The 24,529-nt window shown below is 46.5% G+C and overlaps 1 protein-coding gene across 17 annotated transcripts in view; it reads right to left on the bottom strand.

The window, feature by feature from the left end:
- The window catches only part of Fam169b (family with sequence similarity 169, member B), an 89,769-nt gene that overhangs the window by 60,947 nt on the left and 4,293 nt on the right, over positions 1-24,529 (bottom strand). For 15 of the 17 annotated variants that reach the window (XR_010063056.1, XR_010063057.1, XR_010063055.1 and 12 more), the window contains 2 exons: positions 7,989-8,119; positions 4,027-4,126 (listed from right to left, as the gene is read on the bottom strand). Coding sequence is in view for 7 of the 17 variants with exons in the window: in XM_039101015.2 (XP_038956943.1) it covers positions 4,027-4,126; positions 7,989-8,119 (231 nt within the window). In the remaining 10 variants the exon portion in view is untranslated. Of the gene's footprint in view, positions 1-4,026; positions 4,127-5,123; positions 5,621-7,988; positions 8,120-24,529 lie in introns of those variants that run through there. The other 2 variants (XM_039101013.2, XM_039101012.2) reach the window with 2 other exon arrangements.

Below are 24,529 nucleotides of genomic sequence, written 5' to 3'. Positions count from 1 at the left end.
TCTCCAGCTCCGCCATGAGAATCCCTTACCTGCAGCCTGGCCTCCTCAGACACTGCCCCAGCCTTCCTTTTGTCTCCAAAACACATGGACAAATGCCATTTGCTACAGACGTGGCCTGTCTGGCAAAAGAGATCATTAGAAACACTGTCTTCCCTTCCCGCAGCACTAGATCATGGCTGGCTCCTGGCACCTCCCCTCTCTAGAGTGGCTACCTTCTTTTTTATCCAGGATGGCCACATGGCCCCCCAGCCTGCCCCTGATCAGCTGGTGTTTTGGGACCGAGTACACAATAGGCACTTTGGGGTCTGTAGAGGAACAACCTTACAGTTCGTGTAGCTCAGAGTCACATGAGACCGCCCGTGGTGTGGCAAGCAGGATATGCTGGGGACACAATTCCAGCTCACAGAGTTTGGCCAGAAGTTAACGTGTGAGCATTAACCCTGGGTTTCTCTCACACACTTACATGCAAAGGTGTAGACCAAGGCTTGCTTTCGACAATGGGAACCCTGCTCACTGCTGGCACTGTCCCAAAGTACCGTATTTTCTGTCGTAAGTCATCCAGTTTCCACAAACACCCTGGGAAGCATAACATGTAGCCCAGCTGACACACGCGTGACTTCCTCGCGCTTCACTTGACACCCAATCCCACCCTCATCCTACCGCATAGGCAGGACACAGGAAGAAATAAGAAAAGCAGAGGTCACCAGGGGCGGTAATCATGGAACCCAGGGTGAGTGCTTTAGATTTAACAAAGATGGGGGGAGTCGCCTTTGATCTGGCCTGAGGACTTACTTTATAGAGTCATAAACACCTGGCATTAATTAATAATTAGTAAATAAGGGAAATAATATGCAAGTATATAAAGGCCTTGAGAGGCTAGGAAAGGGGGCTGCTGGGCACCCATGTCTACTTCCCCTTAGGGAGTACAAACCAGCTGCTACGTGGAAAATCAGAATAAACACTGGCAGGCAGCAGAGACAAGAGGCCCTGTTTCTGGAGCCACCTTTAGGCAAACCGCATTTGCAATTCCCTACAGGGAAAACGGTGGACGAGCCACCAACCAAGTTTGAGTAAGATGCCATCAGCATCAACTGCTTGCCACTGGGGAACTTGCCCTTCCAGGATGTTTTTCATTTGCTTACAGACTTATCGGAAGCCACTGTAATGGAGTCAACTGGCTTATCAATAATTAACTCACACACAGTTATCAATAATTAACTCATACGCAGGGCCGATCAAACGGCTTCTGATCCCTTTAGCTTCCATTTAAACTCGCATCTGCCTTCCCCAGAATGCAAAGATAATGGCACAGGACAAAGAAAATGGCACAAGGAGACGGCAGCTTCCTTCTCCAAAGACACAGCTTAGCACAGGGTAAGGGACCCACTGACTGGACAGAGGCCTTACACTATAGGATCTGCAAGCCTCAAGTTCCAAGATGTGCATTCTCTGAAGACCTCAGGAGCTCTCTTGCGTCCTCTGAAACCAACGACAATTGCAGCCAGCAATAATGGAGCCCAGGGCAGCAGGAAGTCACTGGGAAACTTTATTTAAAGCACTTTTACATATGGAGCATGGGGCCCAGCAGCGAGATTCCTTAGCACTTATGAATATGGATTAGGGTATACTCTTAAAAGGCAACAGAAAATTAAGTACAGTGCAAATGGGAAACAGATTTCTAAGAATCCATTGTAGGTTTACATCATGCAGACCATCTTTAAAGCCCTACGCCAGATTCTTGGTCAATGTCTACAACGGGGTTGGGGTGGGGCTGCTGATGTTTGGACACTTTCTTAAATGAGCTGTTTTAGAAGTACATTCAAGGACTCCTCTTCCCCGGCCCTGGTTATCAGGGCCCTCTCTTCAGGGCAGCTGTGGCTCTGCTGGATGGAGAGTTCTAGCATCACCTCTGTGAGCCCTGGGGCAATAAGGAGGCTTTGTCAACACCCCCCCCACAATACCCAGACAGCTAACTGAGCACACTTCTGTCTCACAGTTAGCAAGAAGAGAGCATGAAGAACAGTCCTACATACTTTTAAACCGCTTGTCCTCAAAGACATCACCTTGGACTTTGTGACCTCAGAGAAGCAAGGGATCCTCTGAGCCAAAAATCCAGGTAGAGTCAGGTGACAAGCAAAAGCATTTCTCCCGAGGAGGTAGAGAGCTGGAGAACTCCTCCTCTGAAAACAGTGAAAGACCTAAAATCCCAAAATGTCATCATCCCGAGAGGCCTAGCTAATTAAAATGTGTATTGCCAGGGTGCTATGACTATTTACATCTTACTAAAAGGCAATCCTTAGCATCGTAAAGGCAAAAAATAAACAAGAAAAATGTCTGGAAGGATCAGTTTCTGTGAGGTCAGAAGCCAGGTGCCTCCGGACTGGTGCACTGGGTTCTGGCAGACCAACCTGCTAGATCTCTTCCCAACCAGGCTCCCTGGCCAGCTTTCTTCACACCTCTGCCTAAGGAGCAAATGACGGTGCTTAGCCTCTCTCCAGAGGACTCACTCCATGAAGCTGAGGCCTGCCACAAACAGTCTCTCCCTAATTTGGGAGAGGGTCAATGAGTCACAGACCAAACTGTCCGTCACCTTCAGAAATAGAACCCCCACCCAAATGTCACTTTGCAAACACTGAGCCCTCCCGTGCTCTAGCCGGAGGCCTTTGGCAAGCCACTTGACCACTGTGAGGCTCTCATTCATTACATTTGGAGATGAGAATGACCTTTCCATCCCACAAGGTCATGGAGATGTCCCAGTAGTGTCCTACACACTACCCACAGCTCTTGGAACTGCTGTTAATGAGAACGGCAAGAGTGAGCCCCCAAGCAGCTCTGGGTTTGGACTGTGGTCAGAGGACATGCAAAGTGATCCATGTCTCAGTAAAGATAAATAAAAAATGTACCACTGGGTCCCTAAGCGGGGAAAACTCCCATACATTGTACACTACAAAATCAACGTCCCTGGTTTTAAAACCCAGGGCTTGCCAGGCAGTAGTGGCCCATGCCTTTAATCCCAGTGCTTGTGAGGCAAAGGCAGGCGGATCTGTGTGATTTCTCGGCCAGCCTGGTCTATAGTGACAGTGAGGGATACACAGAGATCCTGTCTCAAAACAAACAAACAAACAAACAAACAAAGCAGCAAGGACAAAAATCCAGACTGTGTATGCAGCGAGGTCATAGACACCACATCCTGTAGGTTGATGTCATTATGTAGGTAAGGGCTGGCACAAGCTAGATGAAGGCCATGATTGAACAGTAAAAGAATAAGTCGGGGACAAAGTTTTTGTAGGGAGGGAGAGAAGGACAAAGAGGGAGAATCAAGATGAAGGTGGGGAAGGATGACCTAGATCCTGGTGGTCTTGAATTGCCAAGGTAGTTGGGATGGATTTCTGTAGGCAGAGTTATCTAGGTGGGCAGTTTATATCAATTGGTTGTAAGTTTATTGTGTGGATGTATTGTACCCTGAGTATTTAACATATAAATCTGGTTCTCGGATTACAGTCTGTTGACTCCTGATATTACTGGATAGCTGGGACCAGAGTTCCCAGCTGGCCAGGGTGACTACCAATGGGAACAGAGAGACCACTGGGGCCAGAAAACAGGCTAGGCTAATGTGGCCTGGTGCCACACTGAAACCAGCCGCTGCTGAGATAAATTAAGGTTAGTTCTACATGAGCCTACGGTACCAGAACTAATGCCAGGGAGCTTCCGCTCGTGTCCAAGAGTACCAGGGGCCCATCATGGAGTGGTGACACACAGGAACCACTCACACCCTTTTTTAATTATACCGCAACAACGTCCATTAATAACTACCAACGCGGCGCTGAGGAGTTGACTCAATTAAGAGCACTGGCTGCTCTTCCAGAGGACTCAGGTTCAATTCCCAGCACCCACATGGCGTCTCACAACAGTCTATAACTCCAGTTCCAGGGGAATCTGACACCCTCACACAGACAGACATGCAGGTAAAACACCCATCCACATAAATGAACAAATCAATTAAAAAGAAAAAAAAAAACTACCAACCTGTCTTTGTGTCTTGGGGATTAACCAAAACCAGTATTTTATGTTGAGGTTCATCACGGTACAGTGTGCAAAAACAGAGAGATGAAGTTTCAAGTCTGACCTAAAAAAAAAAAAAAAGGCAAATCAAAATTACTTGTCTGCTCTCCTCTCACTTCACCAAGGCATGGGAAATGACTTGCAATTACTTAGTGAAGCGCTCACTGAAGGAACTCTGTTAAGGAGATAAACCTAGCAGGACACAGGAAAAGACAGAGACGGAAGTCTTAGCCACCCAGGATAAGGCAACGGTCTTGCTTCTGTATGCCTTCCCATCCCAGGATCACCTGTCAATCAGTCCATGGGTCAGACATCTGTTCTACTACCAAACACCCTTAGAGGTGACCCTTTTTTGTGACTCCCACTCCTGCAACCTTCTCTATCCTGGACCTTCCTGGATCTCAATCTGCAAGGCTGATGGCCTCACTCCATCTCACGCAGACAATCATTCTCATCTTTTCTAGAGCTCTGGTAGCCGCTCAGTAGGATGAGCCCAGGCTGTTGCCCCCTCCATAGATTCTCCTGCTATCTGTGACCCCAGTCACCAGCTCTGAAAGCAGCCGTTAAAATGTGTAGTGTGTCTGAGCCCTCCAGGCTCAGCCCTGTCCTTAAGCCCCACAGTGGAAAATCTGAGTTCAAGGTGGTTTTGCTGATAATGGAGAGGAACCAGATTTCCTCCGACGGCCCCATCTAAAGCCCTCTTTGGAAACATCCAACCCTCTGCTCCCAGCTCCTAACACAGAAAGGTCAAGACACTGTTTTGAAAACTGAGAATATAGGAAAATTAGAGAAGAACATGCAGCTGAGCTAAGCAGGCAGGTTCTTGTAAAAAGTTTACAGCAGACCACCGCCATTACAGAGAACTGTTTCATGGCAAATTCTAGGGGCTGGCAAATTCCTTGGCACCTCCCTCTTTTGGAGGGACTTTAATGAAATGTCCTCGAGGGGCTCATCCGCAGGGGTGACCGTTACAAGAACGTTAAACACCAAGTTTACAAAACATCGCAGCAACCTGGAAAGACGTTAACTGTAGACACAGCTTATTCAGAGGGGAATCTTACCCAGGTGTTTTAAGGCAGGCAAAAATCTCAGCATTTGGAATGATGGAGAAGGAAGATTCCAAGTTCGGAGCCAGTCTGGGCTACACAGCAAGACCCTGGCTCAAAAAGGAAAAATTTGGAAAGTAAAAGTAAAGAAATGCATCAACACGTTTATGGCAGTTAACCGAATGTGGCTTTGCTCCCTCTGCCCTTCGTGGAGGGCCTTCGACACCATACAATGAACATGTGCATTTTTTAAACCAGAGGAATCAGTAAGTATTTTAAATGCAACGGGGTAATGTCAAGACAAGGGGGGAAAAAAAGAATTGTGAAAAGAAAGTCAAGACACCGTATCTCCTCAAACCACTCCCTCGCCGTTCCTTTCAGCCAGAGAATCTTTGGATAGAAAAAGTCACTAGTGGGTAAGCTGTGAGGAGGCTCACTGCTCACTCATGGTGAGCCTGTTCAGTGTGCCAAATGGCACGCTGCTCCCTGCCCCTGCCCATGCCCCTGCCCCTGCCCATGCCCCTGCCCATGCCCCTGCCCCTGCCCCTGCCCCTGCCCCTGCCCCTGCCCCTGCCCCTGCCCCTGCCCCTGCCCCTGCCCCTGCTTCATACTCCTGCTAAAATAATGGAGAACCAAATGATGTTTTTCACCTAACTCCCTTCTTTTGGGGAAAGGACAAAGGAAGTAGTCCACAGTCGTTTTGGCAAGTCACCTCACATTAAAACATGTCAGCAACTGTTTCCCTCTCAGTTTTTGTTAGTTAGTAACTTTGGCATTATGCCTTTGATGAATACACTGCATGTTGGGTTTATATTTTTAAGTTATTCTTAAGTATCTGTAACAGCAGACTGGGGAAGCTGTGCCCTAAAGAACCTGGGGGACAGCTCTTGTTGCTCCCCACCCTTGCCACCAGCACCCATCAGATCAGGCAATGTCCGATGGAGCCCTGTGTCCTTCTGCTAGAGTACCACTAGGGGGCGCGAAAAGCACGTGAGGCCAGCAAGCTCCCCTGGAGCTCAACAACTTGAGGTCCCCTACCTCCAAAATCTCAAGGAAGACTCAGTTTATAATGACACAAGCTGCTGTTTTCATTAACTCTGGGACAAAAAGACTTGCTCGACCAGCTCTGCCTAGCAGATCACAACCATTTCTGGCAGGAGTGAAATCTTCCACACCTAAAACAAATGTAGGTACGGTCGGCGATTCCCACCGGAGGAAAACAGTCTTAAACAGTCCGGGCTAGGAGAGGGAAGTACAAACTTTGTAAGCAGAGGGCCTGAGTTTGTTCCCCCATAGCATTCGTAAAAAGACAAGTAAGATGCAGCGTTGCATGCCTGTAAACCCCAGCACTGGGGAGGCAGAAAGGGCAGATAGATCCCCAGGCTTGCTGGCCAGTGTGTCTAGCCTAATTAGCCTAATTATGGGCTTCAAGACAGTGAGAGACCTTGTCTCAAAATACAAAATGGATTGTATTTTGTATACAGTTGTATCCTGAGGTAGTCCCTCTGGCATCTACACATATGCATACACATTGACATGTTCATACATGTGTACATGCACACGTGTACATGCACATGCGCGCGCGCGCGCGCGCGCACACACACACACACACACACAATCAACATACACATAACATAAATTATTTTTAAAATTTCTCACAATTCCAACAAATGAAATTTCCAGTTTTCTGGGTCCTCTTGCAAAACCTATTCACAACCCACAGAATCTCGTCGATGCAAAAACATTGTAAGTGAACGGCTTCATCCCAAGTCACATATCACAACTGAATCAACCCTTAGAGAGCAGAGATGGGTGACTCACTCACTTTAAAATGAAGAAACTGAGATTCTGCTGGGCATTACATACAGCACCTCATTTAACCCTCGTGCCAGCCCACGAGGAAAGTGGTGTTAGGCCCTGAATTCAATGAGAACATCAAGATCAGAGAGGAGAAAAACACTTGAGTCTGCAGCGCTCACAAGTGGTAGAAATGGGATTCCCACGGGTTATTTGACCCACAGCTCGTGAGGTGATATAAATATGGCCAGTCCTACCAGGTTCGCACTCAGAACTTCAGAATCCTAGTGAAGGGTTTCCTTGGCATCAAAGCAGAATCTGTTTGGTTAAAAACTATGTGAAGGGGGCTGGAGAGATGGCTCAGTGGTTAAGAGCACTGACTGCTCTTCCAGAGGTACTGAGTTCAAATCCCAGCAACCACATGGTGGCTCACAACCATCTGTAATAAGATCTGATGCCCTCTTCTGGTGTATCTGAAGACAGCTACAGTGTACTCATATGCATAAAATAAATAAATAAAAATCTAAAAAAAAAAAAAAAAAAAAAAAACTATGTGAAGGTGTATCTCTGGGTAAGGGCACACAGCTAATTGGACCATCACCAGTGTGATAATTTGTATTCATCCTTCTTTACTTGCTGATTGGCTTTAATAAAGATCTGCCAGCCAATAGCAAGGCAGGAAGTGGAGGGCGGAACTTCCGGGCAGAGAATGGGTCTCTAGGAGAAGAAATCAAAAGTGAGAGATTCAACCAGCGGATTTGGAGGTCGATGGCGGATTCAGAGAATGGAGATGTAGACCTGGCCATGGGTTGGGACGTAGGCCAGAATTAGTCAGGTTGAAATAGCTGGGAGCGAGCCCAAGCTAAAGGCCTAAGCTTTAAAATATATAAAGAGTTTCTGGGTCTTTATTTTTATACTGTCGGGTCCGGGTAAGTACCATTATAGGTATTCTTTAGCATTCCCTCCGGAAGTTTCTTTGTTTGTTCATTCGTCGGTCTTCGTTCTTCTAAATCTGAGGGGTTTTTTTTCTATGACATCTCTAAGTTAGATTGGACCGAGACCTCCAAGAAAAGGTAAGCATACCTGCTCCCCAGTGGAAAGAGAGATAACTTCTGTTGAGGTCTGCGCTCCTTCCCTGAGCAACTCATAGTAAGTCTGCGCTGCTACCTGATAGCCCTCCGGGTCATCCTCCAGGATGTCCACAGGGTAAGCCTCTGTAGGAGAAAAACACAAGGACAAAATTAGTCTTACTCCGTCACTAAAAGTAAGGTTAATTGTTTCAGATTTTTGTTTGGTTTGGTTTTTCGTTGGGGGGGGGGCGTTGTTGTTGTTATTGTTTTTCAAGACTTTTCTCTACATATCCCTGGCTGTCCTGTAGCTCACGCTATATACCAGGCTGGTCTCGAACTCACAGAGATCCACCTGCCTCTGCCTCCAGAGTGCTGGGATTAAAGGTGTGCACCTGGCTATTTCAAGTTTTTAAAGGAATAGCTGGGTTTAACAATCATAGTCAGGAGTGGGGAGATGACTCAGTTAGTAAATGACTCCCCATACAAACATGAGGATCTGAGTTCCATCCCTGAACCCCACCAAAAAAAGGGGAAGAAGCTTATAATCCAGGCTCCGGGGAGGCAGACATGAGCCAGCTTTCTCTAACCAAATAGTTCCAGACCTGTTAAAGGCTTTGTCTTCAAAAAGAAGGTCAGTAGTGCATGACACCTAAGGGATGACACCTGAGACTGACATCTGACTTCCACATGCATGTGCACACAGCATATACACAAACACATACCTACCTGAATCTGCACACATACAAACACATAAACGCAAAACAAAAACAAAAACTGACATTCACCCATTCCCTCCCAGACTGTTTTTTAAAACCCCGCCGTCAAACACTCCAAACAACTGAGTGATTTTCCACCCTTCACTGGGGTCCACTCAGGGCTGTGAACACAAGCAGGGCTCCTTAAAGGCAGAGAATGGCCGGCTGCAACTTTGAGGCTTCTGTCACACGTGACTTGAGCTACTCATTTCCTAGTTTACAGTCACCGTATGAGTCGCCAGGCACTGAGGGGCAGTGGCTTGTGAGTATAGGAACACATCCCTCCTCTTTCTTTGCAAGGAAACTAATCTAAGGTATTATTCTGCAAGCCCTTGTCTCTCTTTCCTATCCCATCTCTGACAGAAACAGATCCCCTGAGTAATCACACAGATTAGCAGCGTCCACTTATTAGAAGCAGCAATCAGTTGCCCCTTCTGCAGTGAGCAAAAAAGATGTTGCTAGACTCTCTCTGGCTGACATTCATATGCACAGGGACTCAGGGCTTCTTCAGGGGACCACACCCCGTCTCTATCTGTGATTCACCTCCTGGCCTCCTATGAGGGGGACAGGCTTCTCTCCCCTTTCTACCTCCTCCCCTTACTCCTCCTCCTAATCCATCTGTCTTCCTCTCACAAAGACTGATCTGAACGTGAAGTCCAGCTTCGAGCCTCTGAGGCACCTCAGGTTCCCATTCTCTCGGGAGAGCCATTGTTCCCAGAAGTCACTCGGAGGATCCAAAACGCTGTTGAGAGCAAAAAGCCCAAGCCTTCAGTTCACTCCATTTGCCTAGGAGGAATTTCTACCTCTGCCAGTCAGCTCCCGGTGTGAGAACTCACAGGCATACACGCTGCCACCATGGTTGGACAAGGACATGTTGCATCTGCCCAAACTCTCAGACCCACTTCCCTGGGTGCAAATGTCATGGGTACGCAGTTGCCCAGAGCTGAGAGGAGACAGGCAGCCTCTCTATTGGGAGGCCCTGCATCCATGGATTCAACCAACCATGAGCTGAAAATGCTGGGGCCTGGGGAATTGCACAGGACCTTGTACAGATGCCTTTACCATGACTCCCTACGGAGTAAAAGGTAGCAACCACTTCCATGACATTTACTTGTATTAGGAACTGTAAGTCACCTCAAGACTAGGGTATCCATAGGCTCCACACAAATGGGCCATTTTGCAAGGGACCTGAACACAGTCACATACATGTGTCTAAAGGCTGTCTTTGAACCAGTCACCAATGGGACACTGAAGGAGAATTGAACATTCTTCCACTACTCAATTTTTTTTATAAAGCATAAAAATAAAAGACACACACACACACACACACACACACACACACACACACACACTATCCTTAGAAGTGCACTGTCAGAAGGTTGGAAAATAAAGACATCAAGGGTTGGTGGTTTATTTGGAAGTAATGACCAAGTGAATGCAAAAGGGATGTGTCTTTATAGAGCCAAGGTCTTTGGTTGGTGAAGAAGTCACATGCCCTCTACACACAAAAACATGACCAGTGATTCCCTGAGCGACAGTGCAGTCCTGCAGACCCTATGCCCAGGCAGACCTGCCCTGCTTCTTTACTGGGACTGTCATGACTCAGTGCAGGAGCCAGATGGACATGCCCCCCCAAGGACACCAAATTACCCAGAGACTGTGTGAGTCTGTCACAAAGACAAACTCAGACTGCACCTGTCCTAGGTCTACCCCTCACTTAGATCAAGGTCTCAGCTTCCTGTAAGAGCCTCAGGCCTCAACCTCCATCCACACATAATTGACAGCAACAATCAACTTCCTCTGGGTTCCAGTTGCCAAGAGGCACCTGGGTGACCAGCCTTCTCTCACTGTATCCTGCTTGCCCCCAATTTACAAGGAAGAAAATAAGGAAGGATGATGAACCTAGGCCCTGTTTGATTCCAAGCTCTGTGTAAAGCGTCCAGATTATGCTAAGTGTTTAAGTCAGGGCTCTGTCATTGCAGTGGGCACTCAATGGGCTCCTGTAGCCCCTACACTCAGATTTCTGCAACTCCATCCTCAAGGCTCACCAGATACAACCAGCACTCCAAAATCAAGGACTCCATGAATCACTGAGGCCTGAGTTCAAATACCACTTCAGCCTAGGATAGGAGCTGACATGGCCTGGCTACCTCTCTGTCCTATAGCCCAAACCCTTTCCAACTTGTCCCTCGATTTTGTCCTAACTCAGTCACCTCCTAATTCAGCAAGAGCAGCTGGGGCTTGTGAAGCATAACTGCTGCCTTCCCAGCCCCACCACAGACCCATGCTCAGGCCTTTCCCATAGGAAGCACTTAGGAAATGTGGTTGGTTGTTCCACGAAGCTTCCCATATTAACAACTGTTTCAAGGACTTGACTTCTCACAGGTATGAACAAGATTTAATGAGCATGCCAATAAATTAAGAGAAGCTAGCAGGTAAGCTGCTTGGACCTTGGGTACACGCTCATGCTTCTTTTGTCCCATGGGCACCAGCTTCAGGATTGACCACTCTCAAAATTACCTACCCTCCCCCCCGGAATACCAGCCTACAGGGCACAGAGAAACCAGACCTGGATTTGTACGCTTCTTCTAGGCCTATGCTTTAGGAAAGATGCTCGTCATATCCGGACCATCAATCCCCTTGTGAGGTGTGGATTGCAGAATTGACAGAGAATATGTAGGGTCAGCCCCATGGAGAAGCTGACCCTGTGCTCACCAGGTATGCTGACAGAGGCACCCATCTACCCAGTCACCCATCCAAGGCCACCAGGGCCAAGGATAGGTGCTTGCCAACTAGTGGCATACTTTTGGTCATGTGTGGTTAGGACAAATGTCATGAATGTGGTACGCCCTGTTCACATCATGAGACCATTTACCCCCGAAGGCTAAGACCCCCTCGAAGAACTTGTAGGCAGTGCTCCCAAGACCCTGCCTGTCCCCTGGAGAAAGTTGGGGTAGCTGGCCTCCCTCAAAGGCCACAGGAGCAGATCTGGGAGGATCTCAAGAACCTAATGCTTGCTGAAATTAGCAAGCTATGGCCCGGCCTGATTATCTTTCTGTTGCCTGGGGGCAGCAGGGAATATAAATTAACCACTGAGGATGTTGTAGAACTGATCGCAGACCTCTTTCCATGGGACAGTCATCAGACAGAACGCCTGGGACGCCCTGTAACCTGGGCCACAACACCTCAATTGCCTAATTTGCCATGCCACTCCCACCCTTGAGGAAAATGCCACCACCCCCAAACTCAACAGCTCTCCTCTACACAGAAAATGTTTGTGCAAGCCTTATGGAAAACTAGGGGAACTTGAAAATTGAAGTCTGCCCAAGTAGGAGAAGGGATAGACATTCAAAATGGTCAGGAAAGGGGGACTCTCCTCCTCCAACCCAGGAGGAAGCCCCCAGCTACTCTCCCCAATAGAACCCGCACCCCAGGGGGCCCTGGGAAGTAAATAAGTCTGGGCTGGGTTAGGCCATTCTTGGTTCTGGTGGAAGACAGACTCCTCCCCTGTGGGTTCCAGATGTGAACCCCCGACAGGCCTCCATGGCTTGAACCAAACAGGAAATACTTTTCCAGAGCCAAAAGAATGTAATCTCTACAGCGTAACACTAAACGCTTTTATTAAAAAGGCATACAGTGGAAATAACTCACTGCAGACTGTAAAGAAGTTGAAATTCCTGGATAAAGCCGGATTTTATGAATTCACTTGAATACATGTTGGCAGTCTCACCCTAAAAAACAAAAACAATGGTACACCTCAAAGTGTTTTTCTAGGGAAAATACGAACAAGGCTTGACAGTCCCTGACAAAAGCCTGAGTTCTGAGAGCTGCTCCAACGCTTGTCATCCACAACCCAGCCAGTCAGCCATCAGTCAAATCCAGAAAGGCCTAATGTTCAAGGAGTTGCCCAGGAATGCATGGTCCTTTGAATATAACAGCAATGCTAATTAACATAGACTACAATCTGCCCTTAATCCTGAACTCAGTATACCGGTTGCACAAGGCTCTCTCCTCACACTCCCTTATGCATGCATCAGCAAACTCAGCAGGGAGCAGACACTAAGAGGGCCCAGGAGGGTCTGACACATCTGTAAAGTGGATGAGGTTTAAAAATAAATAAATAAATAAATTCACAAATACAGACCTAGAGTCTTCAAAGAACCCATTAAAGAATGCCTTGCTAGAGCCAGAGAGATGACTGAGCATGCGTGTCTGCAGGACCTGGGTTCAGTACCCAGCGCCAACATGCTCTTCTGGCCTCCACAGAGACCAGCCAATTTGTTGAGGGCGCATAGATATACACGTAGGCTAAACACACTGATGCGCTTAAAATAAAATTAACATTCTTAAAAGGGGAGGAGGGGGCTAGGCCATGGTAGCTCATCCTTTTCACCCCAGCACTCAGGAGTCAAAGGCAGGTGGATGTCTGAGTTTGAGGCCAGCCTGATCTACAGAGCAGGAGTTCTAGGATAGCCAGGGCTACACAAAAACCTCTTTGGAGGGAAGGGGGGAAGGAGGAAGGGGCTTATTTTTAACTGAAGATAATTATATTTTATCTTTATCTTTATATTTGTTTACTTGTTTATTGGTGCTAGAGACTGAATTTATGGTCTTGCAGAAGCCAAACACACATACTGTAACTAAACTCTACCTGCAGCCCAATGTGCTTAATTTTTAAAAAGTAAGATAAAAAAAAAAGTCAGGCGCAGTAGCAAACACCTTTAGTCCCAGCATTTGGGAGGCAGAGGGAGGAGGATCTCTAAGTATGAGGCCAGCCTGGTCTACATACCAAGCTCCAGGACAGCCTCGGATATATACATTTATCTACAGCGAGACCTTGTCTCAACAGAAGTTAAATTAACATTAAAAGAAGGGGCTGGGGATGCTGCAAAGTCGGAAGAGTGCTCGCAAGGGACTCACTAGCCCAGCACTGCAGAAGAGCAGCTATAACCACTCACATATGTAACCTCAGCACTCAGGAGATGGCGTCAAGAGGATCAAAAACCCTGTAACATCTCCCACTATAGCCAGAAACTATACAACCCAGCTGTCCCTTAGCTGACGAACGGATAAAGAAAACGCAGTTCATTTACACAGTGGATACAACTTGGATATTAAAAACAAGGACATTGTGAACTTTGCAGGCAAATGGATGGAATACCATCTTGAGGGAGGTAACCCAGACCGAAAAGGACATTCATGAATACACACTTAGAAGTAGACATTAGCCATAAAGTACAGGTCACCCATGCTATAATCAACAAATCCCATGGAGGGCCCGAGGAAAGATGGTTGAGTCTTCCTCAGAAGGAAAGATAGCATTTAAAAAGAAAGGAAAGGGGTTGGGGATTTGGCTCAGTGGTAGAGCGCTTGCCTAGCAAGCGCAAGGCCCTGGGTTCGATCCCCAGCTCCGAAAAAAAAAAAAAAAAGAAAGGAAACTGGCACTGGCAAGGTGGCCCATTGCATCTTCTTGCCTTACACAACCCCAGCAATCCCAAGCCCACAAGGTAGAACAAGAGAACCAACTCTTGCAAGTTGTCCCTGACCTCCACAGTGCGTGCGCACACGTGCATGTGTGCACGCGCACAAATGTTGGGTTTTGCTTTTTTCTTCAAGAAAAAAGAAAACTGAAAAGATGATTCTCACCAGGGAATCACATGAGTCATTCATTACCCTGCACTCCTCAGACATCTCAAGATCTAAGGTCTGTGCGCACATCCCCACCCCTTTCGTGGTATATAACTCTGTTTTCCCTGATGCTTGTTGTGAAACACTAGGTCTACAGATATGCCTGGGATAACCTAGTGATAAACCAAAGGGGGGATTCTGGTGCCAGCATGATAGAAATGTTGTAGCAGGCCAGGCAGTAGTGGCACATGCCTTTAATCCCAATACTCAGGCGGCAGAAATAGGGAGATCTCTGAGTTTGAGACAGGTCTGGTCCACAGATGGAGTTCCAGGCCAGCCATGGCTGCACAGTGAAACCCTGTCTCAAAAAACAAACAAACAAACAAGGAGGAGGAGAAGAACAAGGAGGAGGAAGAGGAAAAGGAAGAAAGGGAGGAAGGAAGGGGGAAGGGAAGGGAAGGGAAGGGAAGGGAAGGGAAGGGAGGGGAGGGGAGGGGAGGGGAGGGGAGGGGAGGGAAGGGAAGGGAAGGGAAGGGAAGGGAAGGGAAGGGAAGGGAAGGGAAGGGAAGGGAAGGGAAGGGAAGGGAAGGGAAGGGAAGGGAAAGAATTTTGCAGCACTCAGATTTGCTTCCCAAACTTAGTTAACAAGGGACCTGGTCCCAGAGTGCCATTTTCCAGATGACAGAACATACCTTGGAGTGTGTTTGGAATAATGTGAGAGCGGAAGGGCCCATGCCTATTAGAGACAGCAAATAGGCAAGGGTCTGAAGTCCAGGCTCAGACCACAAAGAACTTGCCACCAGGAAAGACATCCATCTATGGTGCTAAAGAACATCTCTTTCCAATAAAGTAGAGAACAGAAGGTGAGGCCAATAAACACTTGGATATTTTTGTTGTTTTTTGAAAAGCATCTGATTGCCAAAATATTCTTAGCAAAGTTCTTTTTTTTTTTTTTTAAAGTTGGAAGACAGAATGTAGAATATGTTAGAATTTTTTGAGCAGATGAGCAAAACTGTCAGGGGGTGAGGAGGCGCTGTGAAAGGTCTGCAGGTGGCTGGCAGTAGAGTTTTAGTGCCTGGTGATTGACAGGCTGCCTGTTGCTCCCTTATCGCATGATTAATATTGGCCAACTTGCAACTTGTCAATGCCTCGGCTGAGAACAAATCACTTGTCCCTCATCTAAAACGGTAAATATGCAGATGACTTTATGTGACGCCCACACAAACATTTACATAGTCCTGGTTTTGTTTTGTAGTGAAATAAGCAATATATAAGCCATGCTGGTGACAGGAAAGAGTTACCTATGGTTACCTCTCATTAGTAAGCTAATACAAGATGATGGGTTTGAGCAACTTCATTTTGAATGTTGGTTATATAAACGCAGGGTTTCAAATTCTCCTGTAGATAACTTTAGAAACTTAGCCATTGCCAGGATCTGCTAAATCTTCCGACCTTGCACTGATAGTTCTGATATAAGAATGTTTCAGCTCCTAATTGCTGGGTGTGTGTGTGTGTGTGTGTGTGTGTGTGTGTGTGTGAGAGAGAGAGAGAGAGAGAGAGAGAGAGAGAGAGAGAGGAGAGAGAGAGAGAGAGAGGAGAGAGAGAGAGAGAGAGAGAGAGAGAGAGAGAGAGAGAGAGAACTCTACCCTTCATATTTGTGATATAGCATGCACACACTGGCCCAAACACATATAACACGGGTGCAGGGAAGGGGGATGTCTGTCTTGTCTTGTGTGTATGACAAAGCCCCTCTCCCTTTCCAGTAAGCTCAGTTGTTAAATGTTGTAAGTACACGCCCTTCTGTGAGTAAATGCTTAGCTGCCTGAGGAGGACATTGGGGTCCTGCTCTACCAGTCTTAGCCCTATTCCAGCCTCTCGCTGACTCTGAAGCTAGGCAGATGGACAGGGACCATTCAAAATGATCCCCCCCCCCCCCCGTGCTTGCACTCTTCAGCGCTGAGATTACAGGCATGCGCACAGCCACATTTAGCCTTCGCCTGGGTACCAGGATGTGCTTCAGATCTTCATCATACTTGTATGGCAAGGGCTCTTCCCTGTGAGGCATCTCTCCAACCTCTAACTGCCTTTAGTATGAAGGTTCTTCGTCTTGTAACCTGAATATCAGTGACTCTTGTGTTTGAGCAAATCAGCAGCATGAAACTATTTTTCCCCTGAATCCTTCAAGATAATATGAGAAGAGTCAGCCAGAGGGCTGAGCAGGTAAAAATGCTTGCTGAGAATGCCTGGTGACCTGAGTTCGAGTCCTGGATCTTACTCTCAAAAGTTGTCCTCTGACCTTCCCATTTGTGCCCTGCCATGGGCATACTGGCACTCACAAACACAGATAGTATGTACACACACAGAAGTAAACTTCTTTTTTTTTTTTTTTCTTTTCTTTTTTTCGGAGCTGGGGACCGAACCCAGGGCCTTGCACTTGCTAGGCAAGCGCTCTACCTCTGAGCTAAATCCCCACCCCCTAGAAGTAAACTTCTTAAAAATACATTATTTGAGACTGCGGCATTGTGTTCCCTTAGTGTTCGGGGAAGCATCATGTTCGGAGACATATGTGGAGACCTGAGAAGGGGAACAGAGAACAGGAAATAACATCTCTAGTAACTGCTTCCATATGAATGGTGGCCAAAGGCCACCTGGACACAGCTGCTACAAGTTCAGGGTCCTCACCCATGAGACCTGGAGCCACTCCACCCCAGCTGGTCACCTGTGAGGTTACGATTTGTCTGAGTCTTGCTGGAAAAGGGAGAGGAGATTGTTATACGCACAGGACAAGACAGAAGACCTGAGTTTTTGGGTTTTTTTTATACAGTATAGATTTTATTTAGGGCATGGGAAGGGGAGTTGAGAAAAGAATAAAGAAAGAGAAGGAGAGGAAGAGAGTGAGAGAGTGAGTAGAGGCTGGCCATAAACATAGAGGAGGATGAGGGGAATGGGGAGAGAAGGGACAAAGAAGGAAGAGGGTAAGAGAATAAGAGATCAAGAGAGTAAGAGCAGAAAACCTGAGTCTTAACATACTGAATTTAATCACTAAAAATATATGAGAATACCCTGGTATCAATAAAACCGAGCATGTGTGGCAGTCCTGAAAGCTGGGGAAGGAGCCCTGTGGTAAGACAGTTGCCCAGCACTGAACTAGAACTACAATCCCACACAGGACCCAAAGCACAAAGAACAATACCTCACCACTGTGGTGTTTTCATTGTATGCCAATGGATGACAGTTCTCAGACCCAACCGAACATCGAGACTTCTATATAAAAAAGCACATCCCCCATGTGCCCACCTGTCACATTCTAAACAATGAAACTTCTCAAGAGGAACAGATGGGTTTCTAACCCACGTGTGAGCTTTGTGAAGAGCAATGGGCAGAGTTGAAGGAGCCCAGAGTCTCAGTGAGGACTCAGCCACAGCCCACGGCTCAAGTACTTGGTTCATCCTTCTGATGTGCAGCTCCCAAGAACAGGCAGAGTTTGTAGTAGTCAGGGTTCTCTAGAGTCACGGAACTTATCGTAATGATTTAAGAGTTTGCAGTCCATCTAACCCAACAATGGGCAGCTGCGAATGGGAAGTCCAAGAATCTTTTAGTTGCTCAGTCCAATGAGGCTGGGTGTTTCAGCTGGTCTTCTGTATACGCTGGAATCCTAAAGAAGTGGGTTTCAACAGATGTGCTGGCAAATAAGTGCAAGCTGGAGAAGAAAAACAAACCCTTGCTTTTTTTTCCCCATTGTCCATATACAGGCCTTGAGCAGAACGTGTGGCCCAGATTAAAGGTGTTACCGCCACACTTGGACCTAAGCTTATGATTACTTGGAACATGCTCTGTCCCTGGCTGACCTTGAGCTCAGAGATCTGCTTGCCTCTGTCTCCTGGAATTAAAGGTGTGTACCACCTTGCTTGGGCCTAGCTCTTCATGGCCATTATACCTCAAGCTCCGGATCAAAAGCCTATGTCATGCAGTTCCAAGATCTGGATCCCAGGTGTGCCCTCTGTTTCTGGATTGCAGTTCATTCCAGGTGCAGTCAAGTTGACAACCAGGAACAGCCATCAGAGTTCAGTGGGCTCTGACCTGTGAGGGGATTTTCAGCAGAAAACATCTGCTTCTCAACAACTGGAAGTGCATCTCAATAACTGCCTTTTCTGAGTGCTAGACTTGTGTGTCTAAATTAAGGCTGAGAAGTACAGCAGGCAGAATGCTGATGCTTGCATAGAACTTGGTACCGTCTCGGTGTTATTGTAACAGAACAGAAAAGGAACATGATATTTTGTGCTTTATGGATAAACAATGTTTCTAGGAGAGGATGGAGGGAGGGGTGGTAGTTTGTTTTCATGTGAAAGCCCACGTCGAAATCTCACACTCGCAGAGATATCCCTTTTCCAAAGGGCTTTGTCTTGTATGAAATGTGTATCAACCCCACAGAGTCAATAAAGGTCAGCACACTGACCATTTGTCCAGTGAGGGAACAGAAATTCAAAGGTCAATCAGTAATGAAGTAAAAACTCACACCCAGACCTTGAGATTTCCCACAGAGCCCTGGTGACTCACCTCCCCACTAATTTAAAGCTTTTTATTGTGTGTGTATTAAGTGTCTGCCTACATCTATGCCTGCAGGTCAGGTGTGTCTCTGATGTCCACAGAGACCAGAAGAAACCATGAGAGTCCCCCAGGACTTGAGTTACAGATAGTTATGAGGCACCACGCAAGGTGCTAGGAGTCAGAGCCAGGTCTGCATCGGCAGTGGTTAGTCTTAACGGCTGAACCAGCTCCCCTGCTCTCCCTACTAATTCATATGGAATCAGTCACTCACTTTAAACGTCAGACAAGCGTTCGTGGCAGCCCTAGTTCAGAGTATGCTGAATTCACACACCATTCATAGCAGCGCTGATCTCAAAAAAACCAAAGCTAAAGGGAACTCCAATGACCACCGAGGAAGGGATGCACACACAGATGTGCTATACACACAGCATGGGAAGTTGTTTGGTTTTAAAAGGGAAGCAGTAACTGTCATGGACAGAACTTGAGGCCACTGCAGTGAGGGCAATAAGCCAGTCATAAAAGAAAAAAAGAGAGGTCGGGGATTTAGCTCAGCGGTAGAGCGCTTGCCTAGCAAGTGCAAGGCCCTAGGTTCGGTCCCCAGCTCCGAAAAAAAGAAAAAAGAAAAAAGAAAAGAAAAAAAGATTCTTCTACCTCCGTTTACATGTGTACACAAAACATGTTTCCAGAGACTTGGCAGCCACGAGGTTTCTGTTCAGAGGGAAATGGATGGTGGCGATGGATCATGTCACCAACATGTGCAATCCATAGTTAAGGAGATAAAAGTTGCTATGTGTATTTTACCATAGTAAGTGAACTTTTAAAAATACTGGCTATCACCAGGCGTGGCGTGGTGGTGCGCACGTTTAATCCCAGTGTCAAGAGGCAGGGGCAGGCGGATCTCTTGAGTTCAAGGACAGCTTGGTCTACAGAATGAGTTCTATGCCAGGCAGGGCTTGTTACTGAGAGAGGGGGGTTAGGAGTATGGGAGTGTGGACTGAATATCTGGCCTCTGCCTTCAAGTCTAGTTTTAAATGGAAATCTCCATCTCCATCTCCATAATTATTTCAGACAGTTCCGATGTGGTCACCATTTAGTCATGCACAGTTGAGGGACCGTAAGCACAGCCTTACCACTGTGTCATCACCACCAGCGTCCACCCCGAGCACTCCTTCACACTCTCAGACTGGACAAGCACACTCCACCTTCTGGATTCTAACATTTCGACAGCACCCTGCAGCCATTACCCGCCCCAGCTCCGGAGTCTGACTGTTAAGGTGCGCCCTCTGAGTGGAACCTCGAAGTCTTTTCCTTCTGCAGCGGACGCATTTCATTAAGCACACTCACTGTCTTCAGAGTTCATCGTGTTGTCTCTGCACGATCTCAGGGCTGAACGACAGTCCTTTGTTGAGAGTGTTTTGTCACAAAGGGCACTTCAGTTGCTCTCCCCCTCTTACATAGGAGACATATGGAGATACAAGTACTGTTCAGTTTCCTGCTTGTGGTCCTTCAGTCTACTTACCCAGAAGAGGAAATTACTGGACCGTATGGTAATTTTGTTTAATTATTTTCAGAACTTCCGTACCAAGTCTCTCCTCCCTTCATTCCTTCCTTCCTCTCTTCCTTTCAGGTAGCAGTAGTCAAGACTGAAACCAAGGCAGACGAGGCAAGCACTGTACCACTGAACTACAGCGCCTGCCCGCTCCACGAAAGGCTATATTTTACTTCCCTATCAACAAGACACAAGGATCCCAATTCTCCCCATCCTCGGCAACACTCGTTTTTGTGTGTTTTGTTGATATTTTACAGTAGCCACTCAGTCGGGTGAAAGGGATATCAGCCTGTGGTTTCCACTTGCACTTTCCTGACGATTGGCAATGTAGAACACTTTTTCCCGGGTTGTTCCCAGTACATCTTCTTTGGGAAATGTCCTCTCAGGTCTTTTGCCAATACATTCCTAGTATTTGACGTCAGCTATGATAATTCTGCAAGAACTGGAAAGGGAGAAGTGGGCGTGTGGAAGGAATGCTTAATGCTTCATCCAGAACACCCCGTGGTGAGTAAGGGACAGAGTCAGAGGCACGTCTAAGAGTTCAGGCAAGCACAAAGACAGCTTAGACTAGAGATGGCCGCGAAGGTGACAAGACAGATGACACATGCGAGCCAGGTTTTGGCAAGCTGATGTCGTACTTTAATCCCTCTTTCCAAATAGGCCATTGGAATTCACCTGGCAGGTTTCAATGTGGTGGCTCCGTGAACTACCCAGGAAGCAGCCTAAGTCTATTATGATCGTAGCATTACCAGAAAGTCAAGGAATATACCAACAGAAGAAAATGATGTACGTTCCTCTGAAACTAAAAATCTTACTAACATATTATAAGCATAGTAAGTTAAAAGGTGTGCAAAGCCTTCAAAAGGATAGCTTTCAGACAGTGCATTGAAAATTGGTAAAACTTGACTTTCTTCAGTATTCAGCCACATGTGTGTTTGAGCTAAAGATAAGGGTACCAGCCTCGAGGTCATTCAAACCTGACCTGTTAAAACTCTTCGGCTCCTGGGCATGGTGGTGCACATCTCTAATCCTGTCAGGAAGCAAAGGCAGAGTGATTGCTATGAATTTGAGGCCTTAGTGATCTATGTAACAAGCTCCAGGCCAGTTGGGGCTACTTAATGACACCCTGCCTCAAAACCAAAATAAACAAACAAAAATACTAAGTAAAGAAAAGTCTCAGCATATGGTGAAACAAATGCCATTAAAGAGGCAGACTACGGCACACTGAAACCACACGCTCTAGGAGATGCTGGCATTAAATGTGCTCAGGGAAACACTTCCATTAGGAATAAAAGGGGCCGAGACCTTTCACATTGCCCAATAAGAGTTGAGGAGGAAAGGGAAGTAGAATGTTTAAGGCGAAATGTCTTAACTGAGACAGTGACCGAGAATGCAGCACAGTGAGACACAGCTGGTAAACTTGGAAAGCGAGTAAGGAGAAATCAAGCACAGGGTGCAAGATACAAGATGCTGTGGCAGTCTAATTAAAGTTCCAGAAGGAGAAGAATGAGGAGGAATCCAAACATGAAGAACCGCAGATGAGTTCATGGAGACACCTACTCTTAAGAGTCCACAGTCTTAACCAATCCCCCAAAGAAATTCCCACCTAAACACGCTAGTCAAACAGCAAAACAACACACACACACATACACACACACACACACACACACCCCTAAAAGCATTCGGGAAGAAAGGACAGATCTCTCCACTTGGATGCTAATAAGTGGACAGCTGCCTTTTCCACAAAACTATGGAAGACAGGAGACAATGGAATGTCATTCTTAATGAGCTAAAGGGAAATAGCATTCATCCTTCATCTAGCAAAAACAACTTCCAAGATGTCAGATGAAATAAATATTGAGAAATATATTGGCGTTTGGTGTGAGCAGAATTATTAATAATTATTAATTATTTCTTATGCACATTAGTAGATAGGAAATTGACATCTGGAAGGAAAAGGCTCATCCGGAAGTGATGGGTATGGGAAAATGAGAGTAAACTTAAACTTAGATAGAGTCTAAGCCAATGTTGACCGTATAACATAAAACATTTTAACTTAAGGAGCAAGAAAAAGTTAACTCAAGCTTAAAGTGCAGTGCAAGAGTGGTGTTTGTGTGTTTGGTATTTTCTCATGCCTGTGACAAACTACCTGACTAAAGAAATTTCAGGAAGGATTTGTTTCAGCTTGTAGCCTGAGGACCGTCACACTGCACCCAGACTCAGCCGAGAAAGAGATAGATGCTGGCAATCTAAGCCCCTCGTCTGTGGGATGGTACCGCCCACATTCAGGGCAAGTCTTCTCTCTTCAACCCAACCTCGCTGGAAACACCCTGACAGACATGCTCAGAGACATGTATCCTAGGTGATTCTAAATCTAGTCAAGTTGACAATGGGTATGAACCATCAGTTTGTGAGCAGAGAAGGAAACAATAGGAGAGAGAGAGAGAGCATTTGAAGGCCCTTAACTCATTCCAGGGGAAGCTAAAATCTGACTTATCGAAGAATAATTAACTAAGTATGAATATTAAAATTTCCAGGTTAGCACTTAAAAAGGAGAGAAACATGGTTAACTTTCAAAATAGAAAAGAATGGGACAAGGGTGGAGGGGAATGCCGCTTAATATAAAAGAGGGCAAAAGATTTAAAAAGTTGGTCTGCTTAGTATGTTTAATTATGATTAGGAGCAGACGGTTATGTATAAACAAGTAACTAGGTTTTTATTGGGTAGATTCTGTTTGTTGTATTTTTACACCAAATAGCTAATATTTTTTATCTAATGTTCATGCATTGTGCATGAATAAAGCAATGTCTTCACATCTGTATAGCTGCTTTTCTTCAGACAGGATCTCCTGTATGCCAGCCTGGCTCCAAGCTTGCTATGGAAGTAATTCCCCCTGGATCACAGAGCCTGAACCCAGGGATTTGTGCATGCTGTGCCAGCATCCTATCCCACCCCCACCCCACCCCCACCTAGCTATTTTTTTGTCCAACAGGCTCTGTCCAAATGTGAACAGCACACCCGTATTACACACAGCACTTATAGGAAACAGGAAGGTCAAGTGAACGACAAACCATTATAGCACTCGCTCTGAACCTAACACAGCTGTACCCCCTATGTACATCAAAAAGCATCCCCGGGGAGCAGAATTACAGAGTACACACAGACAGCGGGCTGTCCTGTGCAGTCGAGAGTTCTGTGACGCGAAGACTCTACAATGCTAACTAACTTCTCGAGGACTTACCACTGAATGTAATATTCAGATTAGAGTATGTTTCAGCAAAGGCTCGGAAGAAGTAAACGAAGCTTTCTCCCCATCAGTGGAATTTTCAAGCCGTGGTTACAGACTTGGTTTCCAAGAACAACACATTTATCTTCATTTCAGCAAGTCAAGTTGTCTAGGTGGAGACATGGCATCCCTCCCTGGCAACGCACACATAGCACAGAGAGCTCGGCCCCATAATGCTCATTCTGGATACTCAACGCCTAGTGGCTGTCCTGTCTTGAAGGCGTGAACACCTATGGTGGTCTTGGATGTCCTGAGAACCAATAGGCATCATGTATATCTGTTTTCTCTCTCTTTAAATCTTTGTTTAAAGATTTATTTATTTAACATGACTACACTGTCTCTGTCTTCAGACACACCAGAAGAGGGCATCAGATCCCATTACTGACAGTTGTGAGCCACCATGTGGTTGCTGGGAACTGATCTCAGGACCTCTGGAAGAGGAGTCAATGCTCTTAACAGCTGAGCCATCTGTCCAGCCCCTCTGTTCTCTCTTAAAAGTGAGGCCACAGCTTTGGGGTACTGAATGAGTGGGTGCAATGGTTTCAAAGCGCGAGTGTTCTAAAGACCAGGAAGAAGAACAGGAAGAATAGCAGGGACGGAAATGGCCTTAAATTCACAGGGCTTTGGGTCCCTTATCCAAGCTAGCTGATGACTAACTCTGGAAAGGTAAGTCAGGGGGAGACATGTAAAGACAAGCATGCAGCCTAGGTTTTATTCTCCTCCTCCCCCTCCTCCTCCTCCTCCTCCCCCTCCTCTCCCTCCCTCTCCTCCTCCTTTGTGTGTGTGTG

The sequence above is a fragment of the Rattus norvegicus genome, chromosome 1 (genome assembly GCF_036323735.1).
Source record: "Rattus norvegicus strain BN/NHsdMcwi chromosome 1, GRCr8, whole genome shotgun sequence".
Lineage (NCBI taxonomy): Eukaryota > Metazoa > Chordata > Mammalia > Rodentia > Muridae > Rattus > Rattus norvegicus.
The sequence above is the reverse complement of the archived record's forward strand: the minus strand, read 5'-3'. Positions and strand labels throughout refer to the sequence as shown.